The 23231-nt window shown below is 39.5% G+C and overlaps 1 protein-coding gene across 3 annotated transcripts in view; it reads left to right on the top strand.

Annotated features, from left to right (window-relative positions):
• SEC23IP (SEC23 interacting protein) overlaps positions 1 to 21226 on the top strand; it is a 44437-nt gene extending 23211 nt beyond the window's left edge. Inside the window, exons 13-19 of one of the 3 annotated variants that reach the window (XM_068548670.1) lie at positions 3983 to 4174; positions 7481 to 7636; positions 8347 to 8449; positions 9611 to 9796; positions 10477 to 10639; positions 11483 to 11584; positions 19687 to 21226. In XM_068548670.1, the coding sequence (XP_068404771.1) occupies positions 3983 to 4174; positions 7481 to 7636; positions 8347 to 8449; positions 9611 to 9796; positions 10477 to 10639; positions 11483 to 11564 (882 nt within the window). In that variant the 3' untranslated portion in view covers positions 11565 to 11584; positions 19687 to 21226. The remainder of the gene's footprint in view (positions 1 to 3982; positions 4175 to 7480; positions 7637 to 8346; positions 8450 to 9610; positions 9797 to 10476; positions 10640 to 11482; positions 11585 to 19686) is intronic. The other 2 variants (XM_068548669.1, XM_068548671.1) reach the window with 2 other exon arrangements.
• The last annotated feature ends 2005 nt before the right edge of the window (positions 21227 to 23231 follow it).

A 23231-nucleotide genomic window follows, 5' to 3' on the forward strand; every position in this document is an offset into this window, starting at 1 on the left:
GTCCATGGTTTCCTTCATTTAAAAAACGGGAGTGATAATGCCTTCCTGATAGGATTGCAGTGAGGCTGAAGTAATGCACGTGTAGCTTATCATCCAATAAATGTTAGCTCATTTTCTCTCTTCCCAGTCCTTCTCACCATCTAAAGAGATAAGAAGGAACACAGATACATTTCATTAAGTAATAGCCAAAAAGCAGAAGTTGTCAACAATCCAAATCAGAGCAATACCAGCGGCAACTAAAAAACATTTCAAAAGAATAAAACAATTGGGAATAACTCGTTTTATTTAATTTTCATTAAGTTAACTCTACAGAGATTTTCTGTATACTTAGAAAAATTAGGTAGCACTTAGGGTGGCTATTTTATTTTTATTGTATTAACTTGGTCTTCGCTGATCCTTCCATCTTTTGAACTTCTGTGGTTCTTTAATTTGTGTTACTTCTTTGGAACTTAACATATGCCACTTCTTTATATGTAATATGACTATAAAGTCATAGGACTGATTTGTTATGATTAGCTTAAGCAATTGAGTTGTTCTGCATTTTATGAGTATATCTTTTGGATCAGGCATGTGCTGAGTCCTTGGGATTTGGAGATGAACTGAGGGTATGCTGTCTAGTTAGGGGGAGAGATTTGACCACAGATGATGCATCAGTGCTGCCTGTTCTGTCAGAGCCAGGTGAGGCCTGCCCGGGAGAGAAGGGGCTGGGGTTGGTGAGAGAAGACTTCTCCAAGGTGCTGGTACTTGAGCTTGAAGGAAGGGTAAGGCCAGGGGAAATGGCCTTCCGGGAGTGGGCAAGTGTTTTTCTGCAGCGGAAACAGCAGTCGAGCTGAGAATAAGGTAGAGCACAGGGTCCCGAGGGCCGGAACGGCAGATGTGGCAGATTTCATTCATGAGGGAGTGGTCCTCAAACACGTTTTTATGGCTGTGAAAGTCATGGTGCTTTTAAACTAACATCATGAAATGCTTGCTTACTTATTAATTTTTATCACAAATTATGATTTAGCACCAAATCATCTGTTTAGTCTAAAGTTTAATTTTTACTTCAGAAATGTTAAAATTTAAAACTATGTGCTGTAAGCCACATTATAAAATTTCAACCATGAGCAAATGTGCTTATAATAAGTGAGTTTTTAGACATATTGATTCCTTCCTGGTTTTTCCATTAATATTTGCTGTCTTTTGCTGTTGGCTAGGGCCTACTGGCTGATACGGAGTACTAAAGGAAAAAAACAATTGGAGCACATCTTAAAGTTGAGACAATTCTATTATCAACTTGAATTTTATGTTAATTTTTTTTGTGTGTGTGTGAACTGGGCCACATTTTTAGCAGCAGTGTAAACCACTGGTTCAGTTCTAAGGGGACATGGTGTGAGAACCACTGCTGTAGGTCAGTGGAGCAATGAGGGCAGTTCCATGACTGGGCTGGTGTTTTAGGGAGCTCACTTGGTTACAGTGCGGGGATGGAGCTGGAAGGGGATGAAGCTAGAGGCTGTTAGGAATCTTCAGGCATAGTCACTGTAATTATGCAGTGACTCATTGAGAGATGATAGGGGTGTAATAGGAAATGGAAAAGAAAGGTGCAACTCAAAACACATTTTAGACACAGAATAGTGTTTTTGATGGTTGACTGAAGGCGACAATGAAGATTGAGTTGAGAGGCAACATCTCTGGCGAGCACAGCGGTCACACCAAAACCAGGATGCAAGCGTGCTAGTGTTGTTCCTTTCCGCCAGGCTGTGTTCTCCAGTGTGAGCACGTTCATCTCCATGTGCACGTCAGTGAAGCACAGGCCTGTAAAAACACAAAAAGAACAAATGAGAAGCTGTGTTTCCAGGTCCTACATCTGTCCCTGACTTTATTTTGTAAATAAAAGGAAAAAAAGTAGAAAAGTATTCTATAGTTCTTGAAAAATCTCTAGAAGGAGCCTGGTTTGGCTCCTGTAGTAGCTTGGATATATAAGTAATGGCATTATAAGAATGTTTTGAAAGGAGTAAAAAAATCTATAAAGTCATCTTATTTTTTAAACTGAAAAGTAATTGCCTCTGGATGAACCATGAAACTTTCTCAGCCGTGTTGCCATTGATTGCTCTGTTATTCCTAGTTAACAAGGTGCTGCCAGATCAATAATAAGAAAAATGGTGCGTCCTGTTGATTTAGTGTAACCGAAATAATGGAACCAAAGTTAGTTAGCCTGTTATTTTAATAAAGAGGTCAAATATTTGTGGCCTGAGCTTTTCTTTCCCCTTTGTAAGCCATCTTATTCATTTTCCTTTGAAAAGGAATAATTTTTAGTGCTGGGAATATTGATATTTTGTTTTAAAGTTATTGCATGTGTCTAGGAGGGGAAACAGAGCAGCAGTTCGCAGTAGGACAGTTTAGGATCTGTTTAGACAGCTCTCTTAGTAATTTAGATTGTTAAGTTCTATGAGGATAATGGGAGGTACTTCCAAGTGAGAAAGCAAATTTAAACTGAAGAACCTTGAACATGTTCTTCATTTTGGGTTTTAGGTTTAATCTTGTGGTGCCTCCGAAGGGCAGAGATAACCAAGCCTTCCAAGACTTTAACGGTGGAATCAGTTCCCAGCTGGCTGGTGGAGAGTTTTCTTTATTCTGTATTGCCTTTGAATTAACCAATTGGACTTGTTTCCAGGTTTCCTAGTATTTGGAATTTATTGATAGACAAGACCAATTTGGCCAGCTGTTTTGTTTAGGCAGTGTCAGTAGCTGGGGTTTTTTTTTTAATTAATTATTTAATTTTTGGCTGCGCCATAAGGCTTGTGGGATCTTAGTTCCCCAGCCAGGGATTGAACCCAGGACCACGGCAGTGAAAGCGCTGAGCCCTAACCACTGGACCACCAGGGAATTTCCTGTCAATAGCTATTTAAACAGAGACTTAACACAGTCATTCACAGCTTGGGGAATGAGGGCCAGTGGAACCCGTGAATCCAGCATGACGGTTGTTCACATTCCCCTGACATTGTTGCTGCTGTATCAGGGTGTGATCACAAACCCACACGAGCAGATTTTATCTCATTACTACAGAGGTACGCCTGTTCTATAGATGCTCCCAAAGATTTTCTTATTTATGAAATGCATAGATCTTGAGTATTCACTACAGTAAGTTTCGACAGTTTTTGCGCCTGTGTAATCACCAGCTAAAACAAGAACTAGAACATTTCTGTCACTCAGATAGTTCTCCATGCTTCTTTCTGGTCCACTCCCCCTCCCATACAACTACTATTCTGAATTTGATCACTATAGGATAGTTTTGCCTGTTCTAGAAGTTTATATAAATGGAACCAACGCTGTACACTCTTTTGTATCTAGCTTCTTTTACTCAAAATAGTGTTCTTGAAATTCATATAATTGTTGTTTTATTTTCAGTTTACTCCTTTTTATTTCTAAATAGTTATTCCATTGTATGAATGTACCACAATGTGTTTATCTGTTCTTCCCAGAATGCTTTTGAGGAAAACTTGTCAGTGGCTCCGTGTAGACATAATGGTGTAAAGATGTTGAATGAATAAATTTCTCTTAAGTTACATGTCTTTATAGGAAGTATGTATTTTACAGTTATATAAAGTACTTCTAAATTATCTGGCTAAAGTTGAGATCACAAAGGAAGAAGTTGGCATTTTAAAAAATTTTAGTAAAATTTTAAATTATATAGAAAAGTGGAGAGCAAAGAGTATACTAATAGCTAATATTTAGATTTAACTGTAGCTGTTTTGCCACATTTTGCTTTTGTTCTTAATTTTCTTTTTCTTAAGAATTTTAAAGTAGATTATAGACATCATGGTATTTTTTTCCTTAAATATTTAGTATGTATCTCTAAAAGGACATTTCCCTAATAACCACAGTACCATTATTATGCCTAAGAAATAACTAATCATTCCTTAATATTGATATAGATATTTCATAGTGATAGCTGATAACTTTTTTTCCCTCAGTTCTATTATGAAAATTTGGTATTTCACAGGAACAGAAAAAAGCATCAGAAAAGAAGGCAGTGATGGCTGCTTCGACAAAAGGACAAGAGGAAAGTGCTCAGAAAGCTAAAGAAATGGCTTCTTCTCCCTCAGAATCTGAGTCCAAGAGGAAACTCCCACTCGGAGTTTACGTTTCTTCTGTGCACGTTGATTATGAGTCTTTTGAAGTTGGCACTGGACAGGTAAGTTAACATATTGACTTGGGCCATGTATTTCATGTTGGAATCACATATCTGTATTATTTGGGTTAGCTTTAGATTCTTTAAATATTTATTCAACAGTTTTTTTTTGGTCGGGGGGAGAAAACTGATTTTCTCTTAATAAAAATTGTATGCTTCTTTCATAATGTTCGAAATGAGGGACTGAATGTCCCTCAGTTTGAAATTGTCCTTATTCAATTTTTTTCACCCCTCATAATTTTATAGCATTAGTGTCTCAGCCACTAGCAACAGAAGTGTTGATAGTTAGAAAATTATTTGCAAAATATACTTAAACTTCTGTGAGAGGTGCTTGCTGCATTCCCTCAACTTATGTTTTTTATTACTCATAATTCTACCCTGGGGGAAATATTCCTGTAAAAACCTACCAAGTAGTTGATAATGCTGCATTTAATGATATATTGTTTCTCAATGGCTTAAAAGTATTAAAATCTTTTTAGACAATATTACTTTCAGTATATTTATAGTCGTTTATATGGTTCCATTCTCTTAAGTGAGTTCATGACTGATTTAAAGAAGGCAGGAAATGTTATTGGATGTTTGCTATAGCCTGTTCAAGCTTTTAAGCCTAACTCATTCATAAAATTTGCATTTATTTATTTATTTATTTATCCATCTATCTATCTATTTAATTTAAGCTGCGTTGGGTCTTCGTTGCTGCGCGTGGGTTTTCTCTAGTTGTGGCGACCGGGAGCTACTCTTCGTTGCAGTGCGCAGGCTTCTCATTGCGGTGGCTTCTGTTGTTGCAGAGCACAGGCTCTAGGCACACGGGCTTCAGTAGTTGTGGCACACGGGCCCTAGAGCACAGACTCAGTAGTTGTCTGTGACTACTGTGATTAGTAGTTGACTCATCACCATTAGCAGTTTGAACAAGGCCTTCTAGGCTTTTATTTGAGCATGTATTTACATATATATTTTAACAAAAATGGGAAATACTAGAACATTATACATATCTTCCTTGACTTAACGATGGGGTTATGTCCTGATAAACCTATTGTAAATTGAAAATATCCAAAGTCAAAAATGCATTTAATATACCTAACCTACCCAACATCATAGCTTAACCTCACCTACCTTAAACGTGCTCAGAACACTTAACATTAGTCTATAGTTGGGCAAAATCATCTAACACAAAGCTTATTTTATAATAGGCTGCCATAACGAAGTATCACAGACTGGGTGGTCTTAAACACCAGAAACTTATTGTCTCACAGTTCCACGACTGAGGTGTCAGCAGGGCCTTCTCCCTCTGAAACCTATAGAGGCATCCTTCCTTGCCTCTTTCTAGCTTCTGTTGGTTTAACGGCAGTTGTTAGCGTCCTTTGGCTTCTGTGTGCATCACTCCAATCCTCTGTCTTCACATGGCAGACTCCCTTTGCCTTCACATCATCTTTCCTGTGCATGCCTGTCTCTGTGTCCAAATTTCTCCTTTTTATAATAACACCAGTCATATTCATTTAGGGCCCACTGTAATGCTGTAAAGACCCTATTTCCAAGTAAGGTCTGAGGTACTGGTACATTTCTCTTTTGGAGGGAACACATTCAACCCATAATGTTGGACATGTAGGCAGTTTTTCATTCTTTTAAGCAATCCAGTGATAAACAGTTTTAAACCAATTTTCTGTGTACATTTTTTATTCTTTCTTTCAGTTAAATAACTGGAAGTATTTATAGCTGGGCCAAAGGACGTGCACATGAGAATGTTAATATTTATTGCTACTTGCCCCTGGAAAGGTTGTGCCAGTTTGTACTCCGACTGGCAGTTTATAAGACTGCCTCTTTCTCCTCTCCCTCACTAGTACTGATATTATCATTCTCCTTTAAAAATATGTAGTATTCTTACTTGTGTAACTTCTTCTAAAGAAATAATTTTTTACATGAAAATAGATTTTAATTTTTTTTTTAGTATTTCATTTGTATCTTTGATAACTGTATCTCACTGTATTTCTTTGAGCATTAGAGAGGTTAGATGTTTTATCACCTATTTTTTAGGCTTTTTTGTGTGTGTGTGAGGTGCTGGTTCACCTATTTTTCTATTGGGTTGCTTTTCGCTTACTGATAGTTAAGAATTTATATATTAAGGATATTGGCCCCTTGATGTAAATATTTTTTCCAGTTTATAATTTTTTTTAACTTTGTTTTTTCTTCTTCTCTTTTTTTTTTTCTGGAACTGGGGAAAGATACATAATCTTGAGAGTATTTTGTGGCCCTCTGCAGTAGCAGAAACTATTGAATTTGCAAATACAAGGGCAAACAAAGGGATGTGAAGTCTAGACTTTGTTAGAAGGGCAGCCTAGTTAGTAGAAAGAGCATTGGTTTTGGAGTTAGAAATCCTCATTGTGCCACTCACTGTGTGCTCCTGGGTAAGTGACATCACCTATTTGGGCTTCACTGTCTTCGTCTGATAAGCGGGCACGAGGGTTCCTGCCACGCCCTTCGCTCTCAGTGGACCTCTGTCACGCACTTGGATTATGCCATTCATTGTTCTTCATTCTCAGGGTACTAAAATGATGAAGACTCATTCTGTCACTGAGCAGCAAACAAAAGAGCTTTGTAAATTACAGAGTGCTGTCCGAATGTGGGTGCTTTCTCTCACTCTAGGCAGTTCCCAGTGAACTGAGAGGTTTCCCCCAAACAAGAGCTCTTTTGGGATAAATCCCATTTCTAATGGAAAGAAACATGCCTAATGAATGAGGATGGTAGTTACAATAGAAGTAACAGTCATTGGATGCTTAAAATATGCTAAGCACTTTATGTGGATTAGGTTATTTTTCAACCACATTATGAGTTTGGCATTGTTATGATGCCCATTTTATAGATGAGGAAACTGAGGTGGAGGCAAGAGAGGTTAAGAAACTTGCCCAAGGTCAGTCACACAGTGAGGAGTGGAGTCAGGATTCAAACCCAGGCCGTTTGATTCTAGAGTCTGTAGTTTTGACCACGTTTATAACTAAAATAAATCTAATACTTCCGTATACTATATATTTTATGCTTTTTACTTACTTTTTACTTACTTCTGTATACAGTAAGTAAAAGTATAGTCAGAGAATGTATTAGTATGTAAAGATTTCAAAAGGACATGTTTTGGTCCCTTTCAGCTAGCAGCAGCGTCCGTGGCAGTGGTTGTCAGCACTGTAAGCCACACCTGGAGGGACGTCGTCATCTGTATTGGGATGCTTTTAATTAAGTGCACTTCCAGTTTGAACTTTTGAATTTTGCATTACATGACATTGGAATGACCATCTTTCATTGTTTTCTGATCCTTTCTAGGTCTCTGTTGTTTACAACTCCTTAGACTTTGAACCAGAGATTTTCTTTGCCTTGGGATCTCCAATTGGTATGTTTCTCACTATTCGAGGAGTGGATAGGATAGATGAGAACTACAGGCTTCCTACCTGCAAAGCGTTCTTCAATATTTATCATCCAGTGAGTGAACTGCATTTACTTCTATTTTTTTTTTTTTAAACAGATGTAACTTTATTTATTTATTTATTTATTTTTTGGGTGTGTTGGGTCTTCGTTTCTGTGCGAGGGCTTTCTCTAGTTGTGACAAGCGGGGGGCACTCTTCATCGCGGTGCGCGGGCCTCTCACTGTCGCGGCCTCTCTTGTTGCGGAGCACAGGCTCCAGACGCGCAGGCTCAGTAGTTGTGGCTCACGGGCCCAGTCGCTCCGCGGCATGTGGGATCTTCCCAGACCAGGGCTCGAACCCGTGTCGCCTGCATTGGCAGGCAGATTCTCAACCATTGCGCCACCAGGGAAGCCCCATTTACTTCTATTTTGAAGAAGACGAAGCACCAGTCCTCTTTATCCTAATAGATTCTCAGATTCTTATTTCTTAGGAATTATACTGATTTTGATTTTGTACAACTCAGCTCTCTGACCTAAAAAATACAGTCTGATACTTTCCGTTAAACTTTTCTACCAAAAAGCCTTTGTTCAAGGAAATAGTTTTCTTGCTTTGCTTGCCAGGTAATTTTACCCACAAACTTGAAAGTCTTCTTATAATTACCAGTATTTGAATAAGGTGTGAAAAGAAAATCAAAATCTCTGGTTTGCCAGATACCTGTTTTCTCACTCAACTAAGATATGTAACTCAAAACAGCTTTTCATAGATTTCTAATTCTTCTATTTATAGCTTGATCCAGTGGCATATAGATTAGAACCTATGATTGTACCAGATTTGGACCTAAAAGCAGTTCTCATTCCACATCACAAAGGCAGAAAAAGACTTCATTTAGGTAAAAAGCAAATACTATAAAAACTTGTTTCCTTCCTGTCATTTTGTAATCTGTCATTTGTAATGAATTGTGTCCTTCCTCTCATTTGTAATGAGTTATGAAAATTTTAACACTAAGTTCTTATTTATTTAAATGCCTACATTGTTCAGAACATGTTTACTAATTATTTGCAGGAGCTGTAAAGTTATGAATGAGTTCCTTCTCCTTAATGATTTCTCCTTGATAACATTCTAATTGTTGACATAATAAGGAATGGGGAAAGTTGGTAATAAAGTGATGAGGTGCATAGATTTTGATAGAATTTGGTTATAGGTTTTGGAATTGGGAAGCAAAGTAACTTTTGAACTAATGACCAAACCATCAAGAAATTAAAATTTGATGATAAGTCAAGCGAGCTGTTTTTTCCTTGCTAACTAAACAGACTTTTCCTATTAAAAAAATTCATTAAACAAAATGGATTGATAATAATTCCAGGTAGGGTTTAGGTTTCTTTTATGTCTACTAATGGTGTATAGTACTTCTTATCCATAGGTTTAAAAGAAGGAACAGTGATCATGCCCTCTTATTTAAAATATTTTTCTTTTTTTTTAACGTTGCACCATGCTTTATAAACACAATTAACTCTTTTGAAGTTAGATGAGAAATTTGATACTCTAAGACTATGAATTCATATATTTTTTATTAGACAAAAGCAGAAAAGGTGAAGGGGCAGGAGTTTCTTCATTTTTAAATTAGAAGTTTAAATTGTGGTTATATCAGAATCTCAAATTCTCAAAACCATTTCACCAATACGTATTAGAAAAACAACCATCTTTTTAATCTTGTGGGCCCATTTTTTAACTTACAGTAAAAAAAAAAAAGCATATAAATGTGCTTATTACTTTTTTATGGTATTTGAACTCCTTTTTTTTTGGAGAGAGGAAATGTATAAGTTTAGGCTGGATCAAGTTTAGTTGTTAAAAAAAAATGACAGAATAAGACTCCTCAAAACATTTTAACACGTTGGAAGTTCTTGGCTGAGAAACTCCATATATTTGACATTTAAGAGAAGAGTAAGAGGTGTTATTCTGTCTGAGAATAGTATAACTTTTGTTTTAATTTTTGTGGTGCAGAATTTAACCCAGTAACTAATAACTTGATATGTCATCTTAATCTCTTTAGAGTTGAAAGAAAGTCTCTCTCGTATGGGATCTGATTTGAAGCAGGGTTTCATTAGCTCTCTGAAAAGTGCTTGGCAGACATTAAATGAGTTTGCCCGTGCTCATACCTCTTCAACTCAGCTGCAAGAAGAATTGGAGAAGGTAGCCAATCAAATCAAAGAAGAAGAAGAAAAGCAAGTAGTTGAAGGTAAATTTGACTTTTGAGGCATTTTCCAGTACAAATATTATTTGTGAACATAGCACACATAAATTATTTGATGATGGTTTTCCATTGTAGTCTTTTTTGTTGAAATGTAGAGGCTCTTCCTATAAAGGAAATTCAGTTAGGATAAACTGTACTTCAAAATGCCTGTCACCCTTTTTTTTTTTTACTAGGTTTTGGGCTCATAGTTGCTGAACTTTTTACTCTGCAGGCTTAAAATTTTGTTGAGATTGATAAGGCCAGAGTGGAATGTCAGAGTTGAGAACTAAGTTAGTATTCAGGCATCTGAATGACCCCCTGTGAGAAATGTTCTCCTGGTACTGTGTCTGACTGTACTGTGTCGTTGTAGACTGTACACGTAATGTCAGGTCATTGTGCCGTGATGTTTTTGATTCTTTCAGATTCTAATTCTATTTCCTTTCTTTCTACAACGCTCTGTCACCCCTTTTCTTCAAAACTTCTGTCGGCTCGTTGGCTCTTTCTCCTCTCTCTTGGGGAACCAGCCCCTCTTCCCCTGGCTCTTTGGAGGAATGGGAAGTGAGCCCGGTAGTTCCCCAGGTTGCTACGTGTGTCAAGCAATATTCTCTTGAGCCCAGAAGGTCAGCTAAAGTCAAAGGATAATGATTAAGTGATTGACTTTGATATTGAAATGGTTTAAATTCTAGCAGAAAAGACTGTTGAAAGTCCAGATTTTTCCAAGGATGAGGACTACTTAGGGAAGGTTGGAACGTTAAACGGAGGCCGCCGAATTGACTATGTTCTTCAAGAAAAGCCAATAGAGAGTTTTAATGAATACCTTTTCGCTCTTCAGAGTCACTTATGCTATTGGTAAGTATTTTCATCTTTGATAACATTCATGTGGCCTTTACGTTGCAGCACATACAGCAGTTTTAGTGAGGTTCTTGCTGATTTACCATTTGCAATTTGAATGCCCATGTATTCAAAATCAGTATTTTCTCCCTTTAGTTTAGTTATCCACAAGATGGCAGCATGTCATCTGCCTTTGACCAAAGGCCTTTGGTACTTGCCCACTGTTTTTGCAGGGATGCCTTTCACAGAATGGGAATGGTAGGGACTTTGAAAGCCATCCTTTTGTGTATCCTCCGTCACCAAGGAGAACTGCAGCACAGCTATTTTGGAGCTGATTGGTATTCATCCAGTTTTTAAGGACAGCTCTGAGATTACACTACTTTATTTTCATTTGCCCTTCTTAGGTAGAATTGAATAGAACCAAAGCTGCATTCTCCACCTTTATGCATAGAGGTTAATTTCTTTTTTTTTTTTAATTAATTAGTTTATTTTTGGCTGCATCTTCATTGCTGCGTGCGGGCTTTCTCTAGCTGCGGAGAGCAGGGGCTGCTCTTCGTTGGGGTGCGTGGGCTTCTCATTGTGGTGGCTTCTCTTGTTGCAGAGCACAGGCTCTAGGCACGCGGGCTTCAGTAGTTGTGGCACGCGGCCCCAGTAGTTGTGGCTCGCGGGCTCTAGAGCGCAGGCTCAGTAGTTGTGGTGCACGGGCTGAGTTGCTCCACAGCCTGTGGGATCTTCCCGGACCAGGGCTCAAACCTGTGTTCCCTGAATTGGCAGCGGATTCTTAACCACTGCACCACCAGGTAAGTCCTAGAGGTTAATTTCTAATTATCTCTTAAGTAAATGTGCTTTTCTTTTTAATAGGGAATCTGAAGATACTGCCCTGTTATTACTTAAAGAAATTTATCGAACAATGAGCATTAGTCCAGAACAGCCCCAGCATTGATTGGACTTCAGCTTCACCGTGTGAGTTTATCTTTATTGTGCGTATAAATTCTGAATGTTTCATTCTGAAGCCTCTTTTATGGAGTTGATGTTGACTATAAATTTTTCTTTTTTCTGTTTCCTCTAAGTGTTTTTCTTTCTTTCTTTCTTTTTCTTTCTTTTCTTTTCTTTTCTTTTCTTTTCTTTTCTTTTCTTTTCTTTTCTTTTCTTTCTTTCCTTCCTCCCTCCCTCCCTCCCTCCCTCCCTCCCTCCCTTCCTTCCTTTCTTTCTTTCTTTCTTTCTTTCTTTTTCTTTCTTCAGAATAGAGACATTAAGGAACCAAACTCACAATACCTTAAAAAAATAGAGGTTTCTTTTTCTTATATAACAGGAAGGGTTCATCTATTGAATGATGTCACTAGATCGTTTGCATCTTTTCACCTGCCTGTTGGCTCCTGTTGCCTTGTAGTTATTAGATAGCTCCCATAGTTCTAGATATCACATCTGTGTTCAGGGCATGAAGAAGGTGAGAAAGGGTAGTATTAGTTATATCTTATCTATCTTAATTAGGAAAACAGAAGCATCTGTAAAAATTTACTCACGCCTGTTGACTAAGCCTGTGTCACATGTCCCATGTCCCCGCTGAACCCCAAACTGCTTGAAAGGTTGTAAAGGTTTTATTTTAAACATTCCCAGTCATTATCGAGGGAAGGAATAGAGAAGGGGGTTAAACCTGTAATGCATAAACCAACCTGCAAGTTGGCCACACTCTGTAACCTGACTGGTCTCCTGAGACACCTGACGCCAGTTTTTCCTCACTAGATTATACATCACTTTAAAAAATAGGTAATGTGTTTTTTAAATGTTAGAACTTTTATAGCCTTTGAAAGAGTGAAATGCAAAGTGGTGAGCTCTCGATTGCTGAAATCAAAAGTAGTTCCTGGCACTTCTTGGTTTTTTAATCATAAATGATAAGTTCAGTCTTCACCTTCTTATTTTGGAGAGGTAACCACTTTTAGTAGGATTTTCTTAGAGAAATTTTCCTGTGCATGTCCAATCAAATATGTGTTCATGTCAAAACAGAGGGCTCTCATTGACTATATTGTTCTGCAACTTGATGTTGTTGATCAGCCATACAGCTTGCATAGTAACTTGTGTAGATCTTTTTCGTTCTCTTTAATGGCTACATAGGAATCCATTGTATGGCTATGCCCCATCATATTTAGCCAGCTTCCTGTTCATGGACATTTAGGTCATTTCCTCATGTGTATTAGAAAACCTTAACAGAGTAGGTAAGAGGTATAAAAGGCCATTTTGTAATCAGACTTTTGATACAGTTTTATCAGTTCTTAGCATTTCTGATATTATAATATTAAAATAAACTAAATGTAATGTCAAGGGTTACCTTGACAGTCCAGATTTTCGATTATGAAATAGTCATTCAGTTGGTTGACAGATATTTATTCAGCACCGACTATGTGCCAGACGCCAGTTTTCATCCTGGGGATAAGTGCTAAATGAGGTTGCATTCTCACCTTTAAGGAAATTGTCTTCTGCGGGGAGGAGATTACAGTAAGCCTGTACTCTAATTCACAAGTAAATGTCAGCTATTGATAGGTTCTGTGGAAAAGACAAAATAGGAAGAGGTTGAGAGTGACTGGGGGTGCTTCCAGGGAAGGCCTTGCCAAGCTGATGATATGTGAGTTGAAATTTGAATGATGAGAAGGAGGTGGACACCTGGAGATACGGGGAGAACAGTCCAGGCAGAAAGAAGAGCAGTTGCCAGGGCCATGAGATGGGAGCCGATGTGTTGTGTTTGAGGGACAGAAAGCAGACCCGTGTAGCTAGAGGGGAGAAGAGGAGAGAGGTAGGTGGGCCTGACTACGAGGGATCTGGTAGGACGTTTACGTTTTATTCTAAGCGTAATGGAAACATTGGGCGTTTTTAAGAAGAGGAGTGACATAATTTGGTTTATACTTTAGAAAGATTGCTTTTGGTGCTGCGTGGAGGGTGGACTGTTGGGCAGGGATGGAGGGACAACAGTGAAGAGGCTGGTGGTGACTCCGACTAGGGTTGTAGTGATAGGGATGGCGAAAGGTGACTGAACTCAGGCCTAGTGCGGGGGTAGCGATGTCCGGGACTTACAGATGAGTTCACTCTGGGGAGTGCGGGAAAGAAGAGTTAAGGATGGCCCTTAGGATTTTGATGTGAGCAACTGAGTGGTTGCTGGTACCTTTTCCTGGGAAGGCTTGTGGGGGGAGCAGGGTTTTGGGGGTTGTGGGGATGGAGAGTTGGTAGTTGATGATGTTAGTCTGAAGATAATAATAACCTTAGAATCATCAGCACATACTTGGCCATCTGAAACCAGACACTGGATGAGGTCACCTAGGATTGTGTCAGTGGAGAAGAGAGAAGTCTGTGAAGTGAAAGAAAATCCAGGGGCTTGTGGTCTCAGGGAAGCTGAGAGACGATTGTTTCAAGGAGAGGGCAGTCAGCCATGTGAAATGCCACTGAGGGGTCAAGTAAGAGGAGGACCAAGAATTGGCCACTGGCTTGAAGAGGACATAGGGCATCGTTGGTGACCTTGAGCAAAGCTGTTTTAAGATCATGGCAGAGGTTCAGTGGGCTGAGGAGAGGTAAGGGATCAGAGGAACGAGTTTTGCTGTGAAGCTTAACAGAAATAAGACAGGGACATTTTATGATATTCAGGTGCGTTTGTTTGCTAACGACAGTGATCCAGTATTGAGGGAGAAGTTGATGATGCAAGAGCTAAAGGGGATGTTATTGGAGGAAGTACTTGAAAAGTCAGTGGGGGAAAGGGCCGGGGCAAATCGAAGCGTTTTGTCTTAGAAAAGGAGCAGGGCTGCCTCCTCCGTGGGACCGGAGGAAGGCCGAGAGTGAGGGCACAGTATGGGTAGTGGGTAACGGTGGTGGTGGGTAGCCCGGCGTTCTCTGGCCTCCTGTCCTAAGTGTGTGAGAGTAAGGTCTCGGTCAAGGGCTGTGGGAGACGGGAGGAGAGAGGGGAGCAGAAGAACACTCACCTCAGAGTGTGGGGAACGGGAGTTTGCCAGCAGAGTGTGGTGCGATTGCATTGCAGGCTTGAGTGCCCATTCGATATTTTGGTCATAAATTTGAAGTGAGTACAGTTAGCACGATCGCATGACTTTTCTCTGGCCATGTGCTGCTACTTGGTTGAGGTGCACAGTAAGAGATAACTGGGTTTACTAGATTAGGCTTTTGCCAGGTGACTAAGACAGGAGGAGAAAGACAAGGGAGCTAAGGGAGGTGATAGAGACCGAAAAAAGCGAGAGGTCAGTGCAGGATGAGGTCGGAGAATCACAGGAGTGAGGAGTTTCCCAGTGGGTGACCCAGAGGTTGGGATGGGAGATGCAAAGTGAGGAGGGAGTCACTGTGCCATGGGATCTGGGCGCTGCGACCCTCTGCTAAACAAGTGCTCTGTGTGCTTCAGAAACCATTAAAAAATTATAAAACGATAGTGCCTCATACAGAAACTTTAGAAAAATGTAGAAAAGCAGCAGCAGAAATCACCTATAATCTCGCAAACTGAAAGTGTTAGATGTTAATCCTTCTAAGCTTTTTCTAAGTCTCGGTGTATTTCATATATATATATTTTTTTTTTTTTTCATATATATATATTTTTTAACATCTTTATTGGAGTATAATTGCTTTACAATGTTGTGTTAGTTTCTGCTTTATAACAAAGTGAATCAGCTATACATATACATATATCCCCATATCTCCTCCCTCTTGCATCTCCCTCCCACGCTCCCTATCCCACCCCTCTAGGTGGTCACAGAGCACGGAGCTGATCTCCCTGTGCTATGCGGCTGCTTCCTACTAGCTATCTGTGTTACATTTGGTAGTGTACATATGTCCATGCCACTCTCTCACTTCGTCCCAGCTTACCCTTCCCCCTCCCCGTGTCTTCAAGTCCATTCTCTATTCCTGTCCTGCCCCTAGGTTCTTCAGAACCATTTTTCTTTTTTTAGATTCCATATATATGTGTTAGCATATGGTATTTGTTTTTCTCTTTCTGACTTACTTCACTCTGTATGACAGTCTCTAGGTCCATCCACCTCATCGGTGTATTTCATATTATTTGCTATTTCGTAGCCTGTTTTTTTCCACTTGCGAGTATATTGTATAGTTTTTCCACCTCAGCCTACAACATGGGTGTGTGTATTTACCATTTTTATTTGTTTTTCTGAGTGGGTTATACATACAGTTGGTTCAGCTTTTATTTATTTATTTTTTAGGAAGAGACTTTTCCTTTTTTTTTAAAATATATTTATTTATTTATTTATTTATTTATTTATTTATTTAGGCTGCGCTGAGTCTTAGTTGCAGCATGCGGACTCTTAGTTGCGGCATGCAGGTGGGATCTAGTTTCCCCACCAGGGATCGAACCCGTGCCCCCTGCATTGGGAGCGTGGAGTCTTACCCACTGGAACACCTGGGAAGTCCCTGGTTCACCTTTTAGAAGTGACAGAAGAGAGGGCTCTCGCTCTTACACTTCTTCCCCAGTGTCCCTGCCCAGAGGCAACCAGCGTTCCAAGTTTTGTGTATCCTTCCAGACATCTGCTAACACATACATGATTTTTTTCCTTTTTAAAAGACAAATACTAGCAAAATAAGACACGCTTCTTATGTTTGTATCTTTGAGATTTTCCCATATCCATCCACCCATCCATCCATCCACCCATCATCCATGCATCATTTGCTGAGCACCTTACTTACTAAGTGCCAGGTACTAGTGTCTAGGCCCCGGGGTTCACAGCAGTGGACCAAACAGTCTCTGCCCTCAAGGATCTTCTTTCCTCTGGGGGAGGACAGACCGTAAATAAACAATGGAAGTGTGCCGGATGGTTAAAAATAGAGCAGCAGGAAAAGGGCGAGAGGGAGTGCATTTGGGATGGGAACAAGTTGCTGTTGTATATAAAATGGCAAGGGACATGCTCACTGATAGAATGTCATTTGAGCAAGTGAGCTAGGTGGATATCTGGGAGAGGAAGATCATCTCAGGCAGAAAGAATATATATCAGAACAAAAGAGCCGCCTTATTCTTTTCAGTAATTGTGTAGTATTCCATTGACTGTTACACCGTAATTTGTTTAACCATCCCTTACTGATGGGCATATAGGTTATCTAATCTTTTACTAGTATGAACAGTGCTTCAGAGATACATGGATATTTAATAGTTGCATTATATTTCATTTTATAGTTCTATTTATTAAAATCCTTAATTTATCTACCACTGTTGCACATTTAGGTGATTTTCCAACTTTTCACTGTTATAAATAATTCTGACATGTAGTTATACATACTTTCTGCACACCTCTGACTGTTTGCTTGACATAAATTCCTAGACGTAGCATTGTTAGATCTAAGGATAGTCAACATTTTTAAAAGGCTTTTGATCTGTATTTGTTGTAAAGTTGCATTTCAGGAAGGTTGCTGAAGTTTCATAGCGGCCATCCATATATGTGCCATACATATAAGTGCTGCACCCTTTTGCCCACACTGGGTATTACTGTTTTTTTTTAAAGTTTTGCTAATTTGATAGCTAGAAATTATATCATTGTTTTATTTTGCATTTCTATTACTAGTGAAATTGAGCATGTTTAATGTATTTAATTGGCCATTTCTTCTTTTGTGAGTTGCCAGGTTTTTTTGGTTTTGTTTTGTTTTTTTAATTTATTTACTATTTTATATTTATTTTTGGCTGCGTTGGGTCTTTGTTGCTGCGCGGGGGCTTTCTCTAGTTGCGGTGAGCGGGGGCGACTCTTCGTTGCGGTGCGCGGGCTTCTCATTGCGGTGGCTTCTCTTGTTGCGGAGCACGGGCTCTAGGCACGTGGGCTTCAGTAGTTGTGGCGTACAGGCTCAGTAGTTGTGGCTCGCGGGCTCCAGAGCACAGACTCAGTAGTTGTGGCACACGGGCTTAGTTGTTCCGCGGCATGTGGGGTCTTCCCGGACCAGGGCTCGAACCCGTGTCTCCTGCATTGGCAGGCGGATTCTTAACCACTGCGCCACCAGGGAAGTCCCAGTTGCCAGTTTTTGACCTTTGTGCATTTTTCTGGCAGTGTGGGGTGGGGTATTTCTGTTTCTGGTTGATTTATAATTATGACAGTTAAGAGTATTGACCTTTGGTCATTGCAAATTTTTTTTCCAGTTTGACATTTGCCTTTTATTTTTATGCTTTGGATTCTTGAGGGGTGGGGTGGGGAGCATGTTTAAAAATATATAGGCCAGTCTTTTAAGATTAATTATTACTTAGATAATTATATTTATTCTCTTTTAGTTCTTATATGGTTTTGTTTTTTCATCTAACTTTATAGGTTAGAAGGATATGGTTTAGAGAGGGATTTAACTTTTTTCTTAAATAGTTAATTTTTTTTGCCTGTGCCATATATTGAACAGTGTACCCTTTTGTCGTTGGCTTTATGTTTTTATCATGTGCTGTTGTTTGACATTTTTTTTATCATATGCCCAATATTTGTTTTCTTGGCTTTCTGACATCTCTTCTGTTGAGTTATTTATCTGCCTACCAGATAAATAACTGATTTATCTGATTTCATATTATGTATTTTCCACATTTTAGCATCTTTAAGTATGGAATGCATCTTAAAAATCAGCTGTTGCCTTAATGGAAGTTGAGTTCTCCCTGAGAGGGTTTGAGTTTTCTTCTGCTAGTCACTTGGGGGCACTACCAGTCTGAATCTGTTGAAGCTAATTTCTCTGCTTGAGATTTTCTTGGCCTTTGCTGGTAGTGTGAACTCAGAGCACAAAATTTGTAGGCAGGTTGGGGTGGAGGTACCAGTGCAAATATCAAGGAATTATTTCCCCCTCTTCCTGTTGTCAAGGAAGTGGTATGCAGGCTTCTTTGTCTTCTCTTCTGGAGGAAGCGTTGTTATTATTTTTTTTTTTTACCCCTCATTGAGGCTGTTGCCATTTGGTATCCCCACTTTTTGCGAGGGTCTCTGTCTCCTTTTAGATTTCATACCCTGGACATCTTTTCTTTGCATGGTACATAAAACAATATTGCATCTTACAATTGATGCTGTCTTAGAATCAGTGAAAGTTTTTAATATCTGGCAGTGCAAGTTCTTGGTATACTATGTTCTTGGCTATTATTCCAAATGAATTTTGAAATGATTTAAGTTGCCCTGACATTCTCTCTGCACAAAACAAAGCAAAACAAAGTCCAAACAATAGTAGTCCTGGGATTGTGATACATCTGATACGAAAAATCAAGAACCTTTCATTTCACACATGATTTGTTCACTGTAATTGTTTTACTTCGTATACGTGGTTGTAAAATTTAGGCAAGTAGTTAGTTCCCAATGTTACACTGGTACTATAAAATAATTAATTTAAAATATTAACAATCCTTCTATACTTGGTTCATTCAAGCATAGACTTTTTCTTTTTTAATTTTTATTTATTTATTTATTTATTTATTTATTTATTTATTTATTTATTTATTTATTTATTGCTGTGTGTGTCTTTGTTTCTGTGCGAGGGCTTTCTCTGGTTGCGGCAAGTGGGGGCCACTCTTCATCGCGGAGCGCGGGCCTCTCACTATCGCGGCCTCTCTTGTTGCGGAGCACAGGCTCCAGACGCGCAGGCTCAGCAATTGTGGCTCATGGGCCTAGTTGCTCCGCGGCATGTGGGATCTTCCCAGACCAGGGCTCGAACCCGTGTCCCCTGCATTGGCAGGCAGATTCTCAACCACTGCGCCATCAGGGAAGCCCAAGCATAGACAATTTTGCTGAATAATTTTTTTCTGCCCTTTAACCCTTTTTAGGATTGTTCTTTAAAAAGCCTCAGATTAACCCAACAGATAATTCACTTTATATTTTGTCTTTTATTTTCTATACTCATTTTGTTATGAAGGTTATCAGCTAGTTTATCTCACCAAACACTCCCTGATGCCCTTTCATCCCTCCAGAAGGCCTGTCTGAGGACTTGTGCTCGCAGGCTGTTCTTCAGAGGCAGTTTGCAGTGTTTGTTCGGCACTTGACAGTGTGTTTGTTCTTTTACTTCAGAAAGGAACGACAGTGCGTTATTGTGTTATTACTATAAGTTTGTAAAGCTGACCAAGGATTCTTTTTCTTCTTTTAAAGACATTCTTGTCTTTACAGAAAGTTGCAGTATAAATTACATTGCTGAGAAAATCCTCAGAGGACATCCCCAGTCTGCTCCTGTGATGGATGACAGAAATGTGATTCACCGACAGTTACTCTGCTGTAATTCTCAGATGTAGGGCTTCATTTAAAAGAAAACATACAGAACAGAAAGACAATGAAATAAATCAGTACCACATTTGGACTGTATAGATGAGAAAAAGAAATTATTAAAATGATGCAGTTAAAAACTCCTCAGATCAGTTTAGTTGTGCAGTTGTCAAAGTAATATGTGATATCAATGAAGAAATATTTGTAGCATGCAGACGGTTGTTTCTGTTTCTTAAAAAACTATTGTCAGTGGGCTATTCAACTTGCTTTTTTTTTTATTAATGTAGTATGGTCTATGGACTTCTTGAGAAACTATAATAATACAGGTTTTTAAAAACTTATGTTCTACTTTAAATGTGAATTATAGTTCTGAGCTGCTTTAATGCGGGGTCATCTGTATCTGTTAGCGGAAGTAACCAAGATCACTTCTGTTCCAAGCTGAACTGCGGTCTTTAAGAAGCCTTCCAGGCTGTTGCTGAGAGCAGAGCTGTGGAAGGAAGTGAGATGCTCCACATTTCACAGAAGTCTTGTGAGGTGCTCTCCCAGCTTCATTGCCACCAGCAGTGGGGAGCAAACGGGAAGTTTTTCCATTTTGTCATCTAAGGTAGCTGTGCAGTTGCCTCATCGCTAGAGTTCCAGTCAATATGAGAACCACAGTAGAATTGTTTTGGATTTTGGTTGTTTTGCTTTGTATTAATTTCACTTCTACCAAAGTATTTGAAAGTATGAACTGTATTGGCTTTTAGACCATAACTCTATTTCATGAAAAGACTGTTCTGTGATATTTTACTTTGTTTTACTGTAACTTCAAATTATCTAAATATTTTCCTAATACTACGTGGGAATGCTGATTTTCTCTTGTTATGCAGTAGGAACATTTTACACTGTTTACATAGTTCTCATGGAACATAGAATTTTTTGAAAGCCACATATGATACACATTTTTGGTGTATACATTCTAGTTAGTGTGAATAAAACAGTAACATCAATGCATTTTTTTAAAGCAGAAAACTTCTGTATTCTTCTTGTCTTCCTTAAAAGTATTCCTATGAGTTCAGTGGTCATTTACTTTTCATTGTGAACACCTGCTCTGTAGTTAATACATAACTGTAGCATTTGCTCCTAATAATTAGGGCAGAATTAGGACAGTAGAGTTTTTGAGCTGCAGGTGACCCCAGACAGCATATATTCCAACCACCTCATTATGCAGCCGAGGACACAACACTAAATGCCTTTCTCAGGCTGCTGGGTGGCAGATCTGGGCTAGAATACAGTTTCACTGACTCCCTTTTGGCCTTCATTTCTCTACACCAGTGCTATTACCTCTCACTTAATTTCCTCTTAACTTCCCCAAACTGATGAAATAAAGAAAAATAAGGGTTATTTATGTATATTTTAATAAAATCCAGTTTGATTTTTCAACTTACAACTGGTTTTGTCTGTATTATTCAGCCTGTATCCTCTGAATATTGGGCAGAGAGGAAGAAGCACTTGAACCAGTGTCCATAGTAGAAATGTGTACCAGCTCAGTTTTAGGAATCTTGTGATTTTAACACTTGGGAAAATATAGGATAGAATTTTAGAGGGTAACTCTGCTGTGGACAGAGTTTATATCACTCTTCAATTTCTTAAAAAAAAAAAAACCAAAGCCAAAACAGTAATAGGTCTGAGGGCAGAGTCTGTATTTATTAGCGTACTGTTCACTGTTGTAACCACCATGCCTACCACAGACTTGTCACAAAGTAAGGCATTTTCCAAATATTTGTTGAATAAAGCTTTTAAAAATCAGAAATAGAATTAAATACTTATAGACCTTAGAATGGCCATTCAGGTCAGTGGTTTGCAAACGTTTAAAAAGTAGCTGAACCCTTTTCACATTTCAGTATATAAACTAGATGAGAGCATAGCCGCTGAGTAAAGCTTGACCTTCTCCTTTTCCCCAGTAGCTCGTCCCCTCCTGGGACCCTCCTACCCAGCCCTAACCTGGATTAATGCCCTCATCTTCCTCAGATGAGGAAAATCAAGTCGCTAGTTATTCTGAAATTGTTTCCTGTGCAGAGTTTGGGACTAAAGTTAAACAGCATCAGTGTCTGAAACTGAAGGTCAAAGAGTGGTCGTAAAACCAATGAGGTCAACCTAGGCCTGGTTTGTTAACGTGGCCATAACGAGAGGAAACTCCTTTCCAAGTCTGATGGGCCTGTGTGGTTCATGAATCCACCAGATAAGGATTTTTCTCAAAACCAGAGTGTGATTGTAGTAGAAGGACTTAACAGATTATATTGATTTTTGACGTAAGTGTGTTATTGGAAAGGTGTGCTCTACATAGACCCTTGAAAATGAGGACATTAGAGCATAGATATCACTACCCCGGCAGGGAGTATCATATATGCAAAATAGCAACTCACAATATTGTAAATAGAGTGCTGGAGATCAGGACTGTCCAGGAAATTCCAGAGTGGTTGATCTTGGTATTTATATTACCGTTGTTTCAGGTTTTTGTGACTTGAGGTGTCATACCTTAAGGCTGAGCCTTAGTGTTTACCGAGCAACGTTCTGGTGGTGACTTGTTTCCCATGTAGATTTTGCCATCTGGGAACAGGGTGAATTGAGCTGCAGACGCTGAATGTTCTGGTTTTCCTCCAAGTTAATGGTTCTCATTGTAGCAATAATAACCAGTCAGTATGAGTTAGTTCCCCAGGGCGGGTCCTCTAAGGTGAGTTGATAGAATTCAGTTCTTTACAGCTGAGGTGCTGACACGGCATTCCTGCTGTTGTCCGTCTCCCTGCAAAGCGCTGGATGGACTGTCAGGTGACTTGTCTCCTTGATATCTGTATAAGACTTGCAACAGGTTGTCAGTCTTGTCCTGGTATTTCACCCCTGAAGTGAGCTGACCAAAAACTTGACAGCATGTTGAAGAGCTCTGGTGCCCACCTGCCTTTGTGTCCAAGCTCTCTACCTCTTAGCTGTGGGTCCCGTGCAAGATTGTTTTCCCCTAACCTCTCGGCAAAGAGGTTTCTGATTTTTGGTCAGTTTCCGCTTGCATGAAATTCCTCAACCTCATACAGTTATTGTGAGGCTTAAATGAAAATATGAGTAAAGAGCATATAGTGATGCTGGGTACATAGTAAGCACTCGGAACATTAGCTAATTGTCACTACTGCTACTCTTTTTATCACGAACGCTTAGGTTCAGGGAAGACCCACGTCTTTGTTGCTAGGTCACTGCCACTTCCAGCCCTCCCTGGGTTGCCCTTGGCCAGGTCTCTTGTCCCTGAGAGCTGCCAGAGAGGGCTGAGCATCCTTCACAGAGGCCCAGGTGTCTGCAGGTGACTGGCAGGGAGGACAGGAGCTGTGGAGCCAGTCGGGGTGGGCGCAGGGGATGGTAATGCTCATGTGGCTGTCTTCACACAGATCAGTGGGACTCTTGGAGAGCAC

The sequence above is a fragment of the Eschrichtius robustus genome, chromosome 7, assembly GCF_028021215.1.
Source record: "Eschrichtius robustus isolate mEscRob2 chromosome 7, mEscRob2.pri, whole genome shotgun sequence".
Lineage (NCBI taxonomy): Eukaryota > Metazoa > Chordata > Mammalia > Artiodactyla > Eschrichtiidae > Eschrichtius > Eschrichtius robustus.